Below are 18,188 nucleotides of genomic sequence, written 5' to 3'. Positions count from 1 at the left end.
AAAGATGTATTATGCATTTTAGAAGCCCTACAAACTTAAACAGAGGCAGACATAATAGTTGGACTGCAACTCTGCTCCTTTAAAATTCTACAGATAAAATGTTGGACCATCCTCAGATTTAGCACCATAATTAGAAGCTGGGAACAAATAGCTTCAATAAGCATCTTAAATCTAATTTACCAGATCATTACAGTGATTTGAAAAATAAAAAGTAGCATGAGTTACAGCCTTTGCTGTTTAATAAGTGGCACACTACACACACACACACACACACACACACACACACACACACTCCCCAGCCCCTCTCATTCAACACAGACTGTTGCATAATAGCAAAGCCTGCAGTCCTATATGGACTTACCTGGGGAAAAGCCCTATTGGAATCAATGAGGCTTGCATCTGAGTAAAGGATTGTGCTGCAGCCTGAGCCACAAACAAGAAAGCTTCCAATTCAGAACTCTCCTCACCCATAAGTTCAATTGGTGGACTTAGGTATGCTACTATCTTTTAGCCAAAATCCCCACTCAGTTTGCAATTATGGGTACAATATTGGTTTACTGAATACAGTACTGAGCTGCCTAATACACTTTGAAGACATGGAACTAGCCATATAAATGTTCAGGTGTTCTTATTTCATTTTCTATGTTATTTGATGGTCTATTCCAAAGAGTAAAGCTCTTACTAACCTGTGTGTGAGATGTCATAACAAATGCTTACTTCATGGTTTATGGAATGAGCTTCTTTGAGTACGAAGTTTCTTTTTAAAAACAAGGAGGGAAGACTAACCATACAACACACACACACACACACACACACACACACACACACACACAAACACACACACACTATCTTCAAATATTTGCTGATATTTCTATTTACATTCCAAAGTTCCTGTTCATTTGAATAAACTTATTATTCATATTATAAATTATAAATGAGAATGCAACAAACTAAGTTGACATTACATTCAAGAACCAATATTTACACTTTAGGTTGACTTTTCTCATTGAAATCTACATACAGTATACTGATTAGGCCAGAGCTAAAATTGGGGAGTGGCTTTTTAAAGAAGCCTTTTGCAAGTCTTTTGGAATCTCAGGGAATGCATGAATAGTGCCAAAAGTGTTTGCCCATTCAAAATGAGAGCAAGTAAGAGCAAAGAACATTGTCCTTACACTGAAACTGACTTTACATTATACTGGCTACCTGATCACCTAGCCCAGCGGTGGCGAACCTATGGCACGTGTGCCAAAGGGGGCACTCAGAGCCCTCTCTGTGAGCACATGCGCCGTCGCCCCTTCCAACTCCCCACAATCCTATGATTCGCCGGCTAGCCCGTCAGGCTGCACTTCTAAAGCCCGCTTGTGCGGGAGAGAGCAAAATGCCACCAGGTTGCTGGCAATTCTGCACCGAGGCGCATTAAGACAGCGGAATGGAACGTTCACATTTCAGCTGCAGCCCACGGGCAGCAAACCAGCTACTTGCACATGTGCAGTTCTACTCAATGCGCACACTGCCCTTCCAACTTTGTGATGGGGCGCCTCCCTTCCAGGCTGTGATGTGCTGAACTGCTGCATGTCTCTGGGCTTCACTTCAGCATTTCCTTTTCACCTGCTTGGTCAGGCCAGGAAGCAAACTTTCAAGCTGAACTCTCACCCATTGCCATGGGTGCAAGATCCTCGCTGCTAGGGGACACACAGCAGAAGGCAAAGGAGACTGTTTTTTTCATTGGGTTGTGGTGAGTTGGAAGGGAACCCGAAGGTCATCTAAGTAAAACCCCATGCAATACAGGGAACTCAACTACAGCATCCATGACATATGGCCATTCTGCTTCTGCTTTGAAATCTCCCAAAGAAGAGTTTCTTAGAGGTAAATTATCAAAACGGTCATGTCTGGGAGTAATTCCCTTTTTCATGATTTCCTAAACAAGGATAAGGCAAACTTTTACCTTTCAATAAAAAGTCGTTTGTATCATTGAAAGCTGTTATTCTGTTTTTCTTTTAAGACAAAAGATGTTAATTTAAGAGTTGTTTTTTCTAAACTAAAACATCAGTATTCAGGTTAAATTTTTGTGTTGTCACTTTGCGATAAATAAGTGGGCTTTGAGTTGCAGTTTGGGCACTCGGTCTCTAAAAGATTTGCCATCACTGACCTAGCCAATAAGAAGAAACCTGCTAATGCAGTAACAAAATGGTGCAGGGAACAAACAGCACTCAAACAGCAAAAAACAAAAACAAACAAACAAACAAACAAAACTGACCAAGATTTTTTAGGGGAGATAATGGCCCCACTAAAATTTGCACAAAATTGTTCATCTAAATACTTTTTATTTATAAAAGCATTTATATATTGCCCTCTCATAAAATATAATGGTGCCTGTTACTCACATAACCAAATAATTATTAATATTTCTAAATTCTTTCCAGTTGTTGTGCAACTTTTGTGCAGAATACATGAGGCATTATACAAAAATCTAATTGTCACACAAAATATTCAGTCATAAAAATACTAAATATAAAAATTAGGGCCAGCCCACCCTTGAGGCAAGGTGAGGTGACAGGAGCAGCAGACCCATCCTCCAAGGAAAGCATCACACATAGATCTTTATTCTCCCTTTGTTTCTGATGTAGAGCTTCACCCACTTCCTTCTTCCCTAATGGGGTATGCGGTGCCATTTTGTGGTTTGCCTCAGGTGCCAAAATGTCTTGGCCAGCCCTGATATAAATGCACTGGACAAACATTGTACCATTACAGTTTACATGAAGCTTCCATCTCAGCCTCAGACAGACAGAAGCTTTTAGAGTCTGGGAAGGTCCTGCTTTCACTGACCCCTTCTCAAGCCAACCCAAGAACCCTGACAATGTATGGCTTTAAAGGTTAAAAGTTAAAACCAACCCACAGAATTCGTGGAATCTAAACTGACAGACCAGCAAAAAAATATGCTCTGAGATCTACTCCACTGAAAGGCAATTTACAGAATTCTAGAACAGCTGCAATAAAGTAACCCCTGATTTGAACAGGGGTTGCAATCCAGATTGCATATACAGTAATGGCAGAACATGCATAAGCCTGTTCTGCCCCAGCCCACTCCACTCCATTACAACCCCCATTCTGCTCCCTTTTCTGGCCGCTTTTGGGCCACCGCAATGAGCGTGGTTGTGTGTCAACTGTATGCATGTAACTGGGTCGTCTTATTTTCCAGAGGGATAGCCATGTTAATGTGTTGCCACAAAAAAGGAGAATTTTGTGACACTACAAAAGCCTGACATATTTATTTACAGCATAAAATTTCATGGACTAGTCTCTCTCCACTTGGACTCTATACAGTAGTGTATGAAAGTTAATGCCATGATAAATGTGTTACTCTTCACAGTGCCACAAGATGCTCCTATGTCCTGTGCAGAGTTACTTCAAACTTTCAGTGGGATTTAAATCAGAATGAACACAAAGTGATGGTTCAGTGATGGAGACAGCAAGAATTCTTTTTAATCTGGAAAGTAAATAAAAACTTAACAGAATTTTGATTGTATTTTGAATTTTTACTCAGGAATTTTACCTCAGGCATAAAATGATTTATGTTTGTTAAGAAAATAACTGATGTACACATAAAATATGTTAATAAAAACTTAACTGTTCCTATGGAAATGATTATTACTAAGCAATACATATTAATTAATAATAACATAAATTTACAAGTTTGCACAGATTTTGAGTAATAGGTCAGGTATAAGGAACATAGTTGTAATGGACTATTATCCTTCAGTTCTTTTTCACAGACAAATATGACCCTTTTGGACTGAAACTTTCTTTTGTGTGTGAAATTCCTCTTCATGCTTGTTTGCACAATTTATCTAATTTCTTTACATTTAGTACATGCTTAACACAAGATAAGATGACACACAAAAGGAGCTTTACTATGTCAAAAAAAATATCAAACAAAATAAAGCAGAGTAGGTAGTAAGGATTGCTTTTTTATAAGAGTATTGTCTGTATCACCAGATTATTTGTTATAAGTATAAAGGGTCATGCATTGAACGCCTCAGAGAAAATCTTCCACACACAGATATTCAATTTTCATCTTGCTGGTAAAACCAATGGAACTATATAAATAAACCAAAATAACAATGTAGTCAAATCTGAACTCAATGTTAAGTTTTCCTGAGTTCACAGATACTTAGGCTGCCACCAACCCCCCTGTGAACTGGATTGCAGCCTTAATAACCAAATGTACATAGGGGACTGCAGCCTTAGCTACCAATATATTTTTTTTATTCAGTGTTTCCTGAACATTTAAAATATTTACTTGTTTTAAAATTTATTTTGTATGTCACATTGACTTGAAAAAGTGATAAACATTAAACATAAACAAAAGTTCTATTCACCCAGGATGCTAGCATAGCACATGAGATCATGTATGTACCTGTTACTGTATAGATTAAAAAGTAACAAGGATGCTACAATCTCAGTTGGCAAGCAATGGCACTATTGTTCAGTACCGACAATTAAGAAGTACTTCATGCAATGCATAATTAACCTATTTGGGTTAATCTCTGCAAAATGCAGAGTTGGCCACAGTTTTACACAGCTTCAAAAATGTCATGGGAGGACAGTCAATTGTTTCCTATTTGCCATTGCTGCTAAACAAAAACTTCATATTCATATTTCTATTTAGAAGGAATATATCCCTAAGTGCCAGATTCTGGATACGATCAGCAAGAGGGAGCCACCTTCATCATGCTGTGCTTTTAAGATTCTCAGGGACATCTGGATGACCCTGTTGGAAACACAATGCGAGGCTAGGTAGAACGTTGTCTAATATAAGGGTGGAGAACCTGTGGCTTTCCAGAAGCTGCTGGATTCCTGTAATCTCCAACCATTGGCAATGCTGGTTGGGGCTGTAGAGAATTGAAGTCCATCAATATTTGGGGGTCCGAAGTTCCCCCTCCTGTTCTAATCCACCAATGCAATTTCTTACATTGAGCAAGCAAAGGACAACCAAGAAATTGATACGTTTAAATGGTTTTAAGCTCATTCCATCTTAGGTTAAAGGCACCAAGATAAAAATACAAACCCTTGCAACTAGTAAAAGCATATTCAGATGTCACACTTTCCCTTCCTACGAATAACCAGCTAAAATTCAAGTAATGTAGCATTCCTACAATGAAGTGGAAAGGAAATCAAGGGGAAGCCTCCATAAATACGAATAGGTTTGATCTTAAAAAACCAAAAACACCTTTCTCCAGGTGACTAATACGAATTGTCCAGGTCTGTTTTAGTGCCCCCTGCAGCAGCTTTACATTTAAGCATCCGAACAGATTTTACTATATGTATTACAGTGTTTTAATATTTTTTTTGGAAGCCGCCCAGAGTGGCTGGGGAAGCCCAGCCAGATGGGCGGGGTATAAATAATAAATTATTATTATAATTACTATATTTCTAATGCTGAAAAATGGGGGTGCGGTGGAGCGCGCGGGAGAGATAAAGTTTGGCACAGCCTGCAAAACAGCTTCCTTTTCATCCAAAGCACTGAGAGATAACAATCTTTAAAGCAGAGACCATGGCAGCCTGGGTTAAAAGCCAGGGCGGAGTGGGGGAGACAACGCGCGAAGAAAGGGCTGCAGGAGGTAGGGAGACGTTGTGCAGGACGAATGCAGGCGAAGCCAAGGTTCCAACTCCCAACTGTTGCGAACGCCAGAGGCAACGACAGCTGGGTCCGCATTATCAACAACCCCAGAAGAGAGCGCTGTGCCTTTAAGGCGATTGGCGGGGGGGGGGGGGCGCCCTCACGCTGCTCGTCGGTTTCGCTTCTCTTTGGCCGGGGGGGGGGGCGGCGACGAGGGGAGACGGGGCATGTAGCCCTTACCACACACCTGTCCAATGGGAATGCTCTGCCACTCTGAGGGCACCTGCCTGGCGGAGGGCAGAGGTTTTGGGGTTGGACTAGACGACCCTTGGGGTCCCTTCCTACTCTACAATTATACGCGACGTCTATTATTGTTGATGTTATTCCGCCCCGTATAGAGTTGCCCCAGCCACTTCCACAAAACACACACACACACACAAGTCCCTCAAACATAAAGAGGGGCGCAGTCAGAGGAGCCCCGAAAAACACTGATGCCCATATAGCGCAGCTCGTTCCCCCGAGTCCCCTCAGAATGTTCCGGAGGGGCGGGGCGGGGAGAGAGAAACCAACGGACGCGAGGTGACCGTTGGGGGGGGGGGGAGGCAGGTGGCTGTTGGCGCGCCCTGACAGGGAGTGGGGGGGGGGGCGTTACCTTTTGGTGGGGGTCGTGGGCTCCCAGGTGGTGAAGTAGGACAAGTGGGAGAGCGAGGGAGACGGGGGCTCGCTCGCCCCTCCTTGGCTCCCCTCCTCCGGCAGCGCCGCCGGGCGGTCCTTGCGCTTCTTCTTGAGGCGCCAGTTCCCGAAAGCCGAGCGCTTCTTGCGCTCTCCGGAGGCGGCGACGACGTCGGCGTCGTGGCTGTGGAGATGCTCCTGCCGCCCCTGACTCAGGGACGGGGAAGGGCAGGGCGACGGGAACGACGCGTCTCTGCCGCTGTCCGGCTGCGAGTCCTCGGACTCGCTCTTGTGGAAAAGCCTGCCGAGCTTCTTGAAGCCCCCTTTCTCCATGCTGGGCGCCGCTCGCGTCCTCGACGGGATCCGGTCCCGGACAGGCGGAGGCACTTGTGAGGCGGAGGCGGCGGCGGCGGCGGCAGCAGCAGCAGCAGCAACAACCGCCTTTGGCTCCAGAGGCTGGCCAGGTGAATGAGAAGGTGCTCCGCCTGTGCGCGCGCCCTGGTTGCGCCGAGACATGCAGTTGAGGTTGGCGAGAAAGGCGAAGCGCCTCCTAAAGGCAGCAAAAGCCATGGCAGCGGCAGCTCAGCCAAGCCAAGACTAGACAAGCCACGCCCACGCCCGGCCACGCCTCCTCGGCGCGGCTGAGCGTTCGAAAACGGCCGGGTTCCCCGGAGATTCCATGCGCTGCGCTGCACTCTACTCACTTATTTTGCCCCGTGCTGCTGCTGCTGCTGCTCCTACTGCTGCCGCCTCCTCCTCCTCCTCTTCATGGAGGAGTTTCCTCGCATTCCTTCGTCTCAAAGCCCGACGATCGTTATCTCGCTCCGCAAAGGAAGAAGCGCATTAGCCGGGGCTCTATTGCGCAGGAAGGGAGAGGCTGACTTTATCCGCGCCGAGGGTGCAAATTATAAGCCATTATCATTTGTTTTTCCTGATGAGGCCGAGATTACCCACAGACCCGGATTCCTTGTGCAAGGGTTGCAAGAAGAGCTCGGAACGCACCTGGAGAACACCAGTTATTGCCAGCTGACGGTGGACATATCAGATGACAACAGAGTTTTGCAGGATGTGCCTTACAGATACTTAGGCAATTAATAAGTCCACTGTCATGCTAGAATTATCATCAACCAAGACATTAAATAAAGATTATCTTTCTCTCTTTAAATAATACATATATCACTCTTTATCTGACCAGGTCACTTTTTATCTGAGGGTGATCTGTTATCATAGTGTAGAATTAACAACTACTATTAGAATTTTACTACAGAAGTTAATAATGGAGTGTTATGCCTGCTTAACCATCAGTCCAGAGTTGTTCTCTCTAATACAGGAATGTTTTATTTAGCATGGTTTCACATGACTCAAGTGGAGCAACTTCTACCACTTTCCCTCAGTCTGCATTGCTGTAAACATCAGAACAAAAGATGCAAACTAGCATCTTGTTACTAGAAAAGGCTTTATGTTTGTATTGCAGATGAGTAAGAGTTTCTTTTAACAGCACAACCCTCAGACCAGTTATGCCAGAATCTGTCTAATCATAACTGATAAAAAGCCAATTTTCTTAATCAGTTTTCCATAATATTTTCTTAATTTTCTTAGAGACTTCAACAGGATTAAGATGGTTGCTGCTGTCCTAAAAAGCATAAGGTGTTTTTTTTTGGGGGGGGGAGATAAACTTATTTCTCTCCTTTGCTCTCTCTTGCCATGCAAAGAGAGGAAAGGAAGCCTGCTTTATGTTCACAACGGCAGCCATGGGGAGGTGTACGGTAAATGGGGTGGGGGTGGCAAAGTGTAAAGGGAGAGAGGAGGGGGTTATGAGGTTTGGTGAGTAGGCAGTGTTGGAGAGCAATGCAAGTAGGAACACAACCCTTAGTTGTGCATGAAACAAAAATGCACCTTGGAATTTTCTTTTCATTGTTTATGACATATGTGAATCTTGCTAATGTAGGGCAGAATGTAGAACAGAAATCCTATGTGGGCTTTACAATGGCATTAAAAGATGTCAAAAAAACAAGTTTAAGCAACACCTGTGAAAACACCCTGTTTGGTCTTAACCCAAGTAATCTGGTTTAATTCCTCTGTGAACTGTAGACATGGTGTATTAATAGACCTGCTGTGCACTCTGTCAATTGTAGGAACTGAAATATATAAGCAGAAAAAAATAGTTAGTTCCAGTAGACAATTATGGAAACAAAGTTTACAAGTGCTCAAACGAGGAGCTGATGAAGACTGGGGCCAACCATAAGAAGAGAATGGTAAATCTATTATAATCAAGAGGAAATTCTCATAATTTTAATTGAGTAAACTCAATTACACTATGTACACTATGGCTTGATCCTGAATTGCTCTTCTGTAAACTGTTCCAGTGGAGGCTCCATTGGGTGGGGCAGGAAAGAATGGTAATTTTCACTTATTCCATTTTCGCTTATTCCATGCAAAGGAGTAATTTGTGTGGGTAGAGGGACAAAGGGGTAATTGGAGAATTCACAATATTTCAGTAATTATTGGTTTAATAGTATACCTCTACTTCAGTGTTTCCCAACCTTGTGCCTCCAGATGTTTTTGGCCTACAACTCCCATCATCCCTGACCACTGGTCTTGCTAGCTAGGGATGATGGGAGTTGTAGGCCAAAAACATCTGGAGGCACAAGGTTGGGAAACACTGCTCTACTTGACATATCAGTCTTCAGGAACTTCCTAACGGGGCACAGTCCACAAATCATTTAAGGAAGTTTGGCTGAAGTGAAATGAAGCTTGTTGTGAGTCACCTTGAGGAAGCTCTGGCTGGAAAAGCCTCAAAATAAATATTAATCTGAGAGGTAGCGAATTTGGTGCCCTCCAGATGTTGTGGACTAAAATCCCATCAGCTCCAGCCAACATGGCTGATGATCAGGGATGATTGACACCATGTTGACTATCCCTGGTCAGACCGAACACACATAGCCCCCAAGTATTTGGGGGAGTTGAAACATGACACTACACTTCTCAATATGCACTGACATAAACTTGGGGCATTAGTGATTGTCATTTCTGATGTTGCACTTGGAACCACCGTCAGTAATCACCACCCTTGGCATCAATTTCCTAGCACAGCGTGTCTTGGGATTAACCATGATGGTAAGGCTCTACCCACTTTTTGTTCTGAAACTGTCAGAACAATAAAGAAACTAGATGAATAATCCAAAATAAGCCATATGAAATTGTATTCTTTCTGGGATGGATGTCTTTGTAAAGCAATGGTCCCCAAAACAGTTTGAGCTCAGAGCCCCCCTTCTGAGCTTAACACCTCCTTCTCATGCCTCTCAGATATTATCATTACAGGAAGAATCAAACAGAAGAGTTCTCCTGAAGACTATCTCCTAAAGTGGTCTTAACTTTAGGAAAACATAAAGAACAAAGCAGCAGCTTTTCTTTTCTTCCCAAATTATATTAGGATGATTGGGCAAAAAAGATGAGCCTGGATCCATTGTCAGAGGGCATTCAATGTAGCCTGGTCTTAAATGATGGGAGATGAAGACTATGCCAGTCCCAGGATCCTATTCCACTCTAGAACTTCATGCCTCAGAAGAAGGGTGTCTTAACTGTTTGAGAAACGTTGTAAACCCCATGTTAAACTTGTTTCCATTGCTTTATCCAATGCATGCTACACAGTATTCTCCTCAGTCCACAATCCTCTTTCCATTAAGTTGATTGTAATAATATATTCTGGATTATAGGGTTGCCATATTTCAAAAAGTAAAAACCAGGACACCCCCAAAGTGAGCTTTTTTTTAAAGTAAACCCCCAAAAGTTATTGAGCTTTCCGCACATATGGCAACCCTAGGATTGCAGCTTTGCTATCTTTATCGTATTTATTGCTCAGCAGGAAAGTCTGCACAGCCTTCTAGGTGTGGCTGGAAACACTAGCTACTGTAGCTTCCTTTCAAAATAAAAATCCAGTTATGCTACTAAAAGTTTAGCATACTAGATTGTTCTGGCTAATTGTCAAGCAAGCTGCTCAATCTAGACATACTGCATAAGTTAAAGTATCATTTTTACAAGGTGAAAAACCTAGCATATTGAGATTCTTACACAAGATGGAGAAGTACAGATAGATCCAAATTAATACATAGATTTGACTTGAGAAACTGGTCACACCTTTTCAATGAATTTTATGAGCCTATATAATCTGTGTGACTGCATTTGTGGGTATGCAGTGGTAATGTCTGTGAGTAACATTATTTGAATCTGTTGGGTTAGTAATTCATTTCAGGGTTGCACTAGCACTATATACCTTTACTGCTGTGTGATATCCATGATAATCATTGGAAGTATTCCGTGTTTCAGCTGCTTGTTAATACTAGTTCTACCAAAAAAATAAAATAAAAAAATAGTAAGCATTATCTGGAGAACCAGGGAATGATTCAGTGTCTTCGCCAAATAGAAAACTGTTTCAGTCAGATAGCACTTTATTCTGTTTTTCTCTGATGATTCCTTACCTGGTAATTTCCATGTTTTAAATGATCTAACACAACATAAAAGCCACTTCTGGAAATCTAGTGGAAGCTTAGCACTCATTTCTGTGTGAATTGTTCCCAGAAAAAAAATCCATTTTCAACCCCATTTACCCCCAAATCCACAGGAGGTTTGTGCTGTAACTTCCCCACCTGGAACTTCATGCCTCAGAAGTTCCAGGTGGGGAAATTACATGGATCATGCCATGTGATTAAGTTTGGGGTGGCATTCCAGCATAGTTCTTTTCCACCAGTTTCATGGTGAATAGTGGGGAAACAGAAGCATGCATGCTCATATTAAGGGTGGTGATGTCCATTGATTCCTTTAGCTACTGGTGTGAATGAAATTTAGTGTAACATAATGGTATATCAATCAAGCAGGAACAGATTTGTAATGCAAAAGGTAAAGGTAAAGGTACCCCTGACTGTAAGGTCCAGTCGCAGACGACTCTGGGGTTGCACACTCATCTCACTCTATAGGCCGAGGGAGCTGGTGTTTGTCCACAGACAGCTTCCAGGTCATGTGGCCAGCATGACTAAGCTGCTTCTGGCAAACCAGAGCAGCGCACGGAAACACTGTTGACCTTCCTGCCGGAGCGGTACCTATTTATCTACTTGCACTTTGACATGCTTTCAAACTGCTAGGTGGGCAGGAGCTAGGACCAAACAACGGGAGCTCACCCTGTTGCAGGGAGCTCACCCCGTCGCAGGGATTTGAACGGCCAACTTTCTGATCGGCAAGCCCTAGGCTCTGTGGTTTAGACCACAGCGCCACTGCGTCCCAATAATGCAAAAGGTAATGCAGTGTAAAAGGAAACTAAGACAGACGTGCTTTCATTATAACCTGGAAAACTAATTCAATAATCCCCACATCTGAATGCACCCAGAATCAGGCAAAGTGTAATTTTGACATGCAGCATTTCCAATGTTGCTTTACTCATGGAAACATGGTGAAGGTTATATCACTTATATGAGTACAGTGGAAACCAGGTGGAACAGAATTAGTAAAATAACAGCAGAACTTGTATTTGGATGTTGCAAAAGTAAGCTACTCAACCCAGAGAAACTATGAAGAGAATCAGCATGCAATGTCTGTCAAAGAACTAGCAATACCTTCAAAAAAGGTATGCATGGTCAAGAGAGACATATCTTCACTCAAGCTATGTGCAATCATATACTGACTTCTGAACATTCTTCCAATAGTTAACAGGGCCTAAGATCCACCAGAAAATACCGCTGAGCTCACAATACTGAGTTAGTGATATAGTAACAGAGGAAGTATTCTCCTTTATATAGTTTCGTTGCCAATAAATAATTTAGAAGTTATGGTTCAGGATATTCCATTCCATTTTCCCCACCAACAACAGATAAATAACACCTTGTGGCCACTGAGCATGCTCAACCCTTAGTGGGCTATTTTGGAGAGGATTTTTCTTAAAGAGTTGTGTGGACAACCCCCCTCCCTTGTTTCTCAGTACCCCTGTTTTAATTATATAGCCATTACAACTCAGCACCGTTGTTTGCCATTAGCATGTACCAGTGGTACTTGCAACTAAATGTTGCAGAGTGGAATTCTCCCTGTTCAGGATTCCAGCCACTCCATTTCTTCCCCCTCTCACCTAGTTTTTGGTCCTTCCCCAACAGTCAGTCAGTAGTATACTATGGCACTTTTTGAGATTCCTCCTAAAAATTTTGCTGCTCTCTCAAATATTCTTACACTTCCTCCTTGCACATACATTTGGCTACATGGGCACCAGCACTTTCCTCATAAAGATTGGAATTAGTATGGTGTTAGGAGTTTGTGGAGGGCTAGATCCTCCTAAATTCTTAGATTTAGTAAATTTAGTATTAAGGGAAGCTGCCAGACACTGAATCTAGCACAGGGGTAGGCAACCTAAGGCCGAGGGGCCAGATCTGGCCCAATTGCCTTCTCAATCTGGCCTGTAGACGGTCCAGGAATCAGCGTGCTTTTACCTGAGTAGAATGTGTCCTTTTATTTAAAATGCATCTCTGGGTTATTTGTGGGGCACAGGAATTTGTTCATCCCCCCCAAAAAAAAACATAGTCCGGCCCACCACATAGTCTGAGGGACAGTACCGGCCCATGGCTGAAAAAGGTTGCTGACCCCTGATCTAGCACACCAACCAGTTTTCCATGCTCAGGAAGTCACTTGAGACAAGATGGGCCATTCACAAGAAGCAAAGAGAGCAGAGTTCTGGGCCATTAAGAATTATTGGTAATGCAAATATTGCTAGCCAGCAGAGGGGAGGAGCTCCCCCCCCCCCCCCAGTAGCAGAGACAAAAGCCAATGGCAGCAGACAAGGGCCAGGTTTACAGTTTCGACTTTGAATGACACAGGCTGGGGGAAGTCCTTGGAGTCCAGTAAGAAGGATAAGGAGGGGCAGAACTGGGAATGTGAGCTGGCAATGATAGGCTGGAACTAAGGGACACAGAGTACAGTTGTACCTCGGCTCCCGAACGCCTTGGGAGTAAAACGTTTCAGCTCCCAGACAATTGAAAACCGGAAGTGAGTGTTCTGGTTTTCAAACGTTCTTTTGGAAGCCGAACGTCCGACATGGCTTATGCGGCTTCTGATTGGCTGCAGGAGCTTCCTGCAGCCAATCAGAAGCCACATTTTGGAAGTTGGACGTTTCAGAAGTCAAACGGACTTCTGGAACCAATTCTTTTCAACTTCCAGGGTACGACTGTATGGCTTTTTGTTGTCCTTTGAAACCAGTGCTGCCCTTAAGGGGGAAGCCAGTGTGGTGTAGTGGTTAAGAGCTGTAGTCTCGTAATCCTGGGGAACCAGGTTCGCGTCTCCGCTCCTCCACATGCAGCTGCTGGGTGAGAAAGACATTGAAAGACTGGAAGGAGACTTTGTCAAGTGTGCTTGAGCAGCTTCCAAAGTGTCCAACAGCCAACTCACTGTCAGGAGCCTTTGAACTGCTGCGCAAATCAAGGACCTGGCAGGATCCCTTCCCCTCACATCAGGTGATGTGAGACAAGAGTGATCCTACTTAGAATCATAGAATCATAGAGTTGGAAGAGACCACAAGGGCCATCGAGTCCAACCCCCTGCCAAGCAGGAAACACCATCAGAGCACTCCTGATATATGGTTGTCAAGCCTCTGCTTAAAGACCTCCAAAGAAGGAGACTCCACCACGCTCCTTGGCAGCAAATTCCACTGTCGAACAGCTCTTACTGTCAGTTCTTCCTAATGTTTAGGTGGAATCTTCTTTCTTGTAGTTTGTCCGCTTCTCTGGAGCAGCAGAAAACAACCTTTCTTCCTCCTTTTATATATTTGAACATGGCTATCATATCACCCCTTAACCTCCTCTTCTCCAGGCTAAACATGCCCAGCTCCCTTAGCCGTTCCTCATAAGGCATCGTTTCCAGGCCTTTGACCATTTTGGTTGCCCTCCTCTGGACCCGTTCCAGTTTGTCAGTGTCCTTCTTGAACTGTGGTGCCCAGAACTGGACACAGAACTCCAGGTGAGGTCTGACCAGAGCAGAATACAGTGGCACTATTACTTCCCTTGATCTAGATGCTATACTCCTATTGATGCAGCACTTGGTCCGGGTGCATGAGAGAATTCCCTGCAGGGAGCTTGCTTGTGCACCCAAACTCAGCGCTAAGGAGGATCACCCTGCACTGGCTGATGCAAGGGGAGAGTGACCCTGCTTGGTCCAGAGCTCCTTCAAGGAAGGCCTCTCACATGCTTGAACCCAATGGTAAGGAGAATCACTAACCCATCGCCTCCAGCATTGGCTGATGTGAATGGAGAGTGATGCACCTTGGTTCAGGTATGTTTTTCCACTTCTTTTCAGGGATTTGAAGTGAAGCAGCTCCTGAAACAAGAGGGGAAAGCCTTGCTTTTAACATCACCTTGCTGCCTGTTTTTGTTGACACATTTCTTGACTTGCACACATGAATGAAGCAATAATTACCTGAGTATTAAGAAGGCATCACCATTAGACAAATAATGCGGAGCTCCAGAACTGTTGCAGGAACTAAGCCACTTAAATACACAGTAGCATGCATCACTCATTATTTTTTACAGCATTCCTACTATTGTTTCCTATTATGACTACCATTACATCTCCTATAATGCCTTTAAAAGTAATTGTAATGGAATTCACCTGGAAAAACTAGACTGTAAGAAGGCTGATCACAAAAGGTATGTGGTAGACTTTTGGAACTGACAGATACAGAAGGAAAGAGAAAAAAAGAAGAGGCAAAGAGCTGAAGGTTGGGAGGCATCTTGAAGTGATGTGGCTCATCAAGTGCTCATTGTAATGAGGGAATGGGATGGCAAGGAAGGGATGCCATGGGCCAGGTGGGGAGGTCTCCAGGACTGTAATCAGCTCATGGGCCAGCAGTTGCCCACCTCTGATTTGCTATCTAGAGTTGGAAGGGACCACAATGGTCATCTAGTCCAAACGCCTGCAATTCAGGATTCTTTTGCCCAACGTGGGGCTCAAACCCATGACCCTGAGATTAAGAGTCTCGTGCTCTACTGCCTGAGCTATCCCAGTGTCAATTACAGTGGTACCTCGGGTTACATACGCTTCAGGTTACATACACTTCAGGTTACAAACTCTGCTAACCCAGAAATAGTGCTTCAGGTTAAGAACTTTGCTTCAGGATGAGAACAGAAATCATGCTCCGGCGGCGCAGTGGCAGCAGGAGGCCCCATTAGCTAAAGTGGTGCTTCAGGTTAAGAACAGTTTCAGGTTAAGAACGGACCTCCGGAACGAATTAAGTACTTAACCCGAGTTACCACTGCAATGGCAAATGAAGTAAAGCAGGTAATAGTGGCATGTAAACTGGGGAAATCGCCCTTTTGTACCTTGCTGGGCTTAAATTAATGGGCATCTTCCAATAAAACCAGATAAATGTTTTAAAGGAGACCATAAGGTTCCAAGACTTTTAATGCATAATTCTAAATTTTGTTTTTTATTTTTGTATTTTTATTTTGTATTTTTAAGCCGTGAACCATGCTGAGATCTTTGGATAAAGGGCGGTATACAAATTTAATTAAATAATAACAATACTGTTGTTGTAAGACTTTTTTCTGTTGTGGAACATGATATGAGGCAGGATAAATTACAAATAGAAATCACATGCCTTTATTATTTGTAGTGGGTGGGTTACAAAAATATAACAATTAAAATAAGTGCATACATTTTATTACAATCATAAAATAAACCACAAAGACACCCCTTTAAAGAACTGATACATGCTGTCGTCCTTACAGGCCAAACTTTCAATTCCACCCTCATGTCATTTACATTGCTACATTCAGAACAATAGCCATACAGGTGCACTGTGTTTTTCTAAGCTAATGCCAGGGTAGAGTAGTGAGAACTGAAGCATTGTGCAGGCATAAAAATTATGTTGGATCAAGAAAATTAAAATGATAATGAAACAGATGCCTTCCCGTAAGCATCTGCCTCTTCACCCATAGATCCCTTGTTTCACTCCTTAGAATTAGTGTAATCCACCCCTCCCACACTTCATTCATAATTATTCCTTTTCTGACACCTCAAAACCACCATAATCCTACTATGGCTTTTCTTAGACCTGAAATATCTCTCCTCCTCCATTATACAGAACTTGCATTCCTTCCTGGCCCCCGAATTCTTCACCCACAGAATTAGGCCCTGCACATTTATTTATTGGGTGCAGCTGTCTGTCAGGGGTGCCATTTGGCAAAGGAGGAAATTATTTGTGCCCCTTGTGTTTTAAGACTATTGCAATGCTCCGAAAAAGCATCTATAATCCTGATCAACTCAGTGGCTCTTCATGGTGAATTACTATTTTGTCATATAATTAAAAGGACTTACGTACAAAGTATACCTTCTCCACTGAATGAGTTATCCCTCGTGGACATGATTATCAAAGGCACAAACCTCCCTGCTTTTTTAAAAGAGTGGAGTGACTCTGACCTATTTTGTTCACACTGTTGTATTTATTGTGAAGTATAAACAAATAGCAGATTGAAAGTTCCCTTAAAAACTTTATACAGCTTGTTTTCAGTTTCTCTTAAATATACATGACTAGACCTTTAAACCAAGCTGCGAATTTTGCTAACCACCATTTTTTATCAACAACATGTAGAATGGGGAAATCTGTTCATTTTGATTTCTTTCAATTTCCCTGCAAATCTCAAGTTCTCCACATTTTAGCAACAGTTTGCAACTTTTTAAAAGTGACATGAAAATTCCTCAGCCTTTTACTGTGCCCTTCTTCAAATACAGCCATGCACTTTTGCCTAATATACATATTTTGCAAGCAACACTACAGTCTTGTATGTTATTGTCACAAACATATGTCTTGTAATGCACACTTTCCCTTAATATATGCATTTTTGTACATATTTGGTTGGAGAACTGCATCACAAAATTTGGAGAAGTGGATCATTGCATTTCTGCCCATGTATTGTTTCTCTCCCATCCCTTAGTCAGCGTAGCAGGAATGACCATCATATGAAGCTTTTTCCAACTACTCATGGAATGGCATCTTCTCTCTGATACCAGAAGGAATGGGACAGTCTCTGGTCCAAATTCTCCAGGAAAAAAAGCCATACTAATACAAATTTATTCCTTGTACAAATCTAGTGAAATTTTCATTCATTCATTCATTCATTCATTCATTCATTCATTATTAAACACATGGAGTGTGAATTTAACCTATGAAGTAGAAGCAAAGTAGCCAAGTTTTCAATTCATCCCATTTTTTCTAGAAAAAGAAAGTGTACAAATCCAAAACACGCTTACTATGTTTGTGTTGTTAACACATTGTTTAATGCATTGAAAGACTGGAAGGAGCTTTGTAGAAATAAGTGGCACTTTAAGAGGGCTAGATATAATGAACATTTAATTGTTCATAATGTAAGCTAATAAGCTTGAAACCTAATAATAAAGAAAATTGCTTTGAATCAGGATATTATTAGCTGGGATAGATGAGAAAAGAGCTTTGCAAATTGATCCTGGAATGACTAACCAACAGTTCATGGATGTGAACTGGATATGGCATTTCCTGTAATAAAAAGGAACTTAATAATTACCTTTGACGAGGCCCTTCTATGGAATACTGGTTCCAAGTTTAGTGAGGAACATTGTATCCAATGGGGAACAGATCACAGAATCATAGAATTGTAGAGTTGGAAGGAACTTGAAGGGTCATCTAGCCCAACCCCCTGCAATGCAGGAATAATTAGAAAGAAGAATAGAATTACTGTATTGGATAAACTGATTTTTCTTTTCAGCAAAGAGCTTTAATTTTGGATGGCTTTGAAACTGAAAAGGAGGGTTAAAGTTTAAAAGATCAGTTTAGGGCTTATCCACACTTACCTTTTTGCTGTGTACTTTCCAGGCACACACTGGAAAACTTGCT

At 42.6% G+C, this 18,188-nt stretch overlaps 1 protein-coding gene across 1 annotated transcript in view; it reads right to left on the bottom strand.

Annotated features, from left to right (window-relative positions):
• The window catches only part of CRYBG1 (crystallin beta-gamma domain containing 1), a 93,887-nt gene extending 83,209 nt beyond the window's left edge, over positions 1 to 10,678 (bottom strand). Inside the window, exons 1-2 of the mRNA XM_083731024.1 lie at positions 8,959 to 10,678; positions 6,276 to 8,818 (exon numbers count right to left, since the gene is read on the bottom strand). Coding sequence (XP_083587150.1) covers positions 6,276 to 6,865 — 590 coding nt within the window. The 5' untranslated portion in view covers positions 6,866 to 8,818; positions 8,959 to 10,678. The remainder of the gene's footprint in view (positions 1 to 6,275; positions 8,819 to 8,958) is intronic.
• Positions 10,679 to 18,188: the final 7,510 nt, after the last annotated feature.

The sequence above is a fragment of the Podarcis gaigeae genome (assembly GCF_964106915.1).
Source record: "Podarcis gaigeae genome assembly, chromosome: 3".
NCBI lineage: Eukaryota > Metazoa > Chordata > Lepidosauria > Squamata > Lacertidae > Podarcis > Podarcis gaigeae.
Note: the sequence above shows the minus strand (reverse complement) of the source record. Positions and strands in the feature narration are given on the sequence as shown.